Raw genomic sequence first — 2822 nt, 5'->3', positions numbered from 1 at the left:
AAAACTTCCTTGACTGGCAAAGGAACTTGCAAATAGTTCTTATGCAGGAAGAAAAGGAGTATGTCCTAGAAGAGGCGATGCCCGAAGCCGCAGGCGACGGGGTCACTCAGGCAGCCCTCAATCGTTGGATTGATGCCAACAAGGATGTGAAATGTCTAATGCTCGCCACCATGAGTGCGGATCTGCAGAAAACGTTCATCAACTCAGATGCTTTCACAATCATCAGTGAGTTGAAGAACATGTTCCAAGATCTGGCTCGAGTCGAAAGATTCGAAACTCATAGGCAAATTCTTGAGACCAAGCTTAAGAAAGGCGAGCCCGTAAGTCCACATGTTCTCAAAATGATTGGACTCATTGAGAATATGAGTCGGCTGGATCAGCAATTTTCTCAGGAAATGGCTATAGACACCATCCTCCATTCTCTTCATAGCGGGTATGATCAGTTCAAACTGAACTACAGTATGAATAGTCTGGACAAAACGCTCACTGAGCTTCACGGTATGCTGAAGACCGCTGAAAAGACGCTCAAAAGTGATAAGCAGGATGTGCTTATGGTGCGTGGGGGCAAGTTCAAGAAATCTGGAAAGAAGAGGAATGCTAAGAAAGGTGGCAACAAGGCCAGCCCAACTAAGCAAACTGGCGCCAAATCTGTAAAGAGGAAGGTCAGTCAACCCACTTCTGAATCCGAATGCTTCTACTGCAAGAAGAAGGGGCATTGGAAGAGAGATTGCTTGAAGCTAAAGGAAGATCAGAAGAACGGAACAGTCGTTCCATCTTCAGGTATTTTCGTTATAGACTGTATACTTGCTAATTCAACTTCTTGGGTATTAGATACAGGTTGTGGCTCACACTTATGTTCCAATTCACAGGGACTAAGAAGAAGTAGAAAGTTAAGCAAGGGTGAAGTCAACCTACGAGTGGGAAATGGAGCACGGATTGCTGCATTAGCTGTAGGAACTTACTATTTGTCGTTGCCCTCCGGGCTAGTTTTGGAACTGGAAGAATGTTTCCATGTTCCAAGTCTTACTAAAAACATCATTTCAGTTTCTTGCTTAGATGCTAAGGGATTTTCCTTTTTAATAAAAGACAATAGTTGTTCGTTTTATTTTAAAGAGATGTTTTATGGATCTGCTAGATTAGTCAATGGACTTTATTTATTAGATCATGACAAACAAGTATATAACATAAATACCAAAAAGGCCAAAAAGGATGATTCAGGTCTCACCTATCTGTGGCATTGTCGATTAGGCCATATAAACTTGAAACGCTTAGAAAGACTTCAAAAGGAAGGAATTCTAGAACCATTTGACTTAGAGGATTATGGTAAATGCGAATCATGTTTACTTGGCAAAATGACAAAGCAACCTTTCTCTAAAGTTGGAGAAAGAACAAATGAACTATTGGGTTTAATCCATACAGATGTATGTGGACCAATGAGTACAAATGCTAGAGGTGGTTTCAGCTACTTTATCACTTTCACTGATGACTTCAGTAGATATGGTTATGTCTACCTAATGAAGCATAAGTCTGAATCCTTTGACAAATTCAAGGAATTTCAGAGTGAAGTAGAGAATCAATTAGGCAAGAAGATTAAGGCACTGCGGTCGGATAGAGGCGGTGAATATCTGAGCTATGAATTTGATGACCATCTGAAAGAATGTGGAATTCTATCAGAATTGACTCCTCCAGGAACACCACAATGGAACGGTGTGTCGGAACGGAGGAACAGAACCTTGCTAGACATGGTCAGGTCAATGATGGGTCAGGCCAAACTTCCATTAGAATTTTGGGGACATGCACTAAATACAGCTGCACTCACTATAAATAGAGCTCCGTCTAAAGCTGTCGAAAAGACTCCATATGAATTATGGTTTGGAAAGCCTCCAAATGTGTCTTTTCTTAAGATTTGGGGATGTGAAGTATACGTCAAACGATTAATTTCAGACAAACTTCATCCAAAATCTGACAAATGTATCCTTGTGGGCTATCCAAAGGAAACAAAGGGGTATTACTTCTACAATACATCTGAGAACAAGGTGTTTGTTGCTCGAGATGGTGTCTTTTTGGAGAAAGATCACATTTCCAAAATGACAAGTGGGAGAAAAGTAGACCTCGAAGAAATTCGAGTCGAACAACAAACTCTAGAGAATGCTCAAGATGACATTCAGGATGAAACTCAGAGATCATGGTCAAACTAGAAATGTTACCCCGCGTAGATCGCAAAGATATAGATCTCAACCGGAAAGGTACTTAGGTATTTTGACGAACGAGAGATATGACGTTCTATTACTTGAAAGTGATGAACCTGCGACTTACAAACAAGCTATGACGAGCCCTAGCTCCAAGCAATGGCAAGAAGCCATGCAATCTGAATTAGACTCCATGTCTGAAAACCAAGTATGGGATTTGGTCGATTTGCCAGATGGCTACCAAGCCATTGGAAGCAAATGGGTTTTCAAACTGAAAAAGGACAAGGATGGGAAACTTGAAGTTTTCAAAGCTAGATTGGTTGCAAAAGGTTACAGGCAAGTCCACGGTGTGGATTACGATGAAACCTTTTCACCAGTTGCAATGCTAAAGTCTATTCGGATAATGTTAGCAATCGCTGCATATTACGATTACGAAATATGGCAGATGGATGTCAAAACTGCTTTCTTAAACGGCGTTTTAACAGAAACTGTATTTATGACACAGCCTGAAGGTTTTGAGGATCCAAAGAATGCTAAAAAGGTATGCAAGCTAAAGAAGTCAATCTACGGATTGAAGCAGGCATCCAGGAGCTGGAATATACGTTTTGATGAAGCAGTCAGTGACTTTGGTTT

General features: G+C 40.9%; 1 protein-coding gene across 1 annotated transcript; it reads left to right on the top strand.

Moving 5' to 3' along the window:
- Positions 1-509: 509 nt before the first annotated feature.
- LOC130463832 (glycine-rich RNA-binding protein RZ1B-like) lies at positions 510-983 on the top strand. Its single transcript, XM_056833094.1, has 2 exons — positions 510-780; positions 870-983. The coding sequence occupies exons 1-2, from the start codon at positions 552-554 to the stop codon at positions 884-886; spliced, it is 246 nt and encodes an 81-aa protein (XP_056689072.1). The 5' UTR covers positions 510-551; the 3' UTR covers positions 887-983.
- Positions 984-2822: the final 1839 nt, after the last annotated feature.

Source organism: Spinacia oleracea, chromosome 6 (genome assembly GCF_020520425.1).
Source record: "Spinacia oleracea cultivar Varoflay chromosome 6, BTI_SOV_V1, whole genome shotgun sequence".
In the NCBI taxonomy this organism is placed as follows: domain Eukaryota; kingdom Viridiplantae; phylum Streptophyta; class Magnoliopsida; order Caryophyllales; family Amaranthaceae; genus Spinacia; species Spinacia oleracea.
The sequence above is the reverse complement of the archived record's forward strand: the minus strand, read 5'-3'. Positions and strand labels throughout refer to the sequence as shown.

Bases quoted from the DNA above. Each gene is read 5' to 3' on its own strand.
- LOC130463832 (XM_056833094.1), top strand. From the start codon at position 552: ATGGTGCGTGGGGGCAAGTTCAAGAAATCTGGAAAGAAGAGGAATGCT.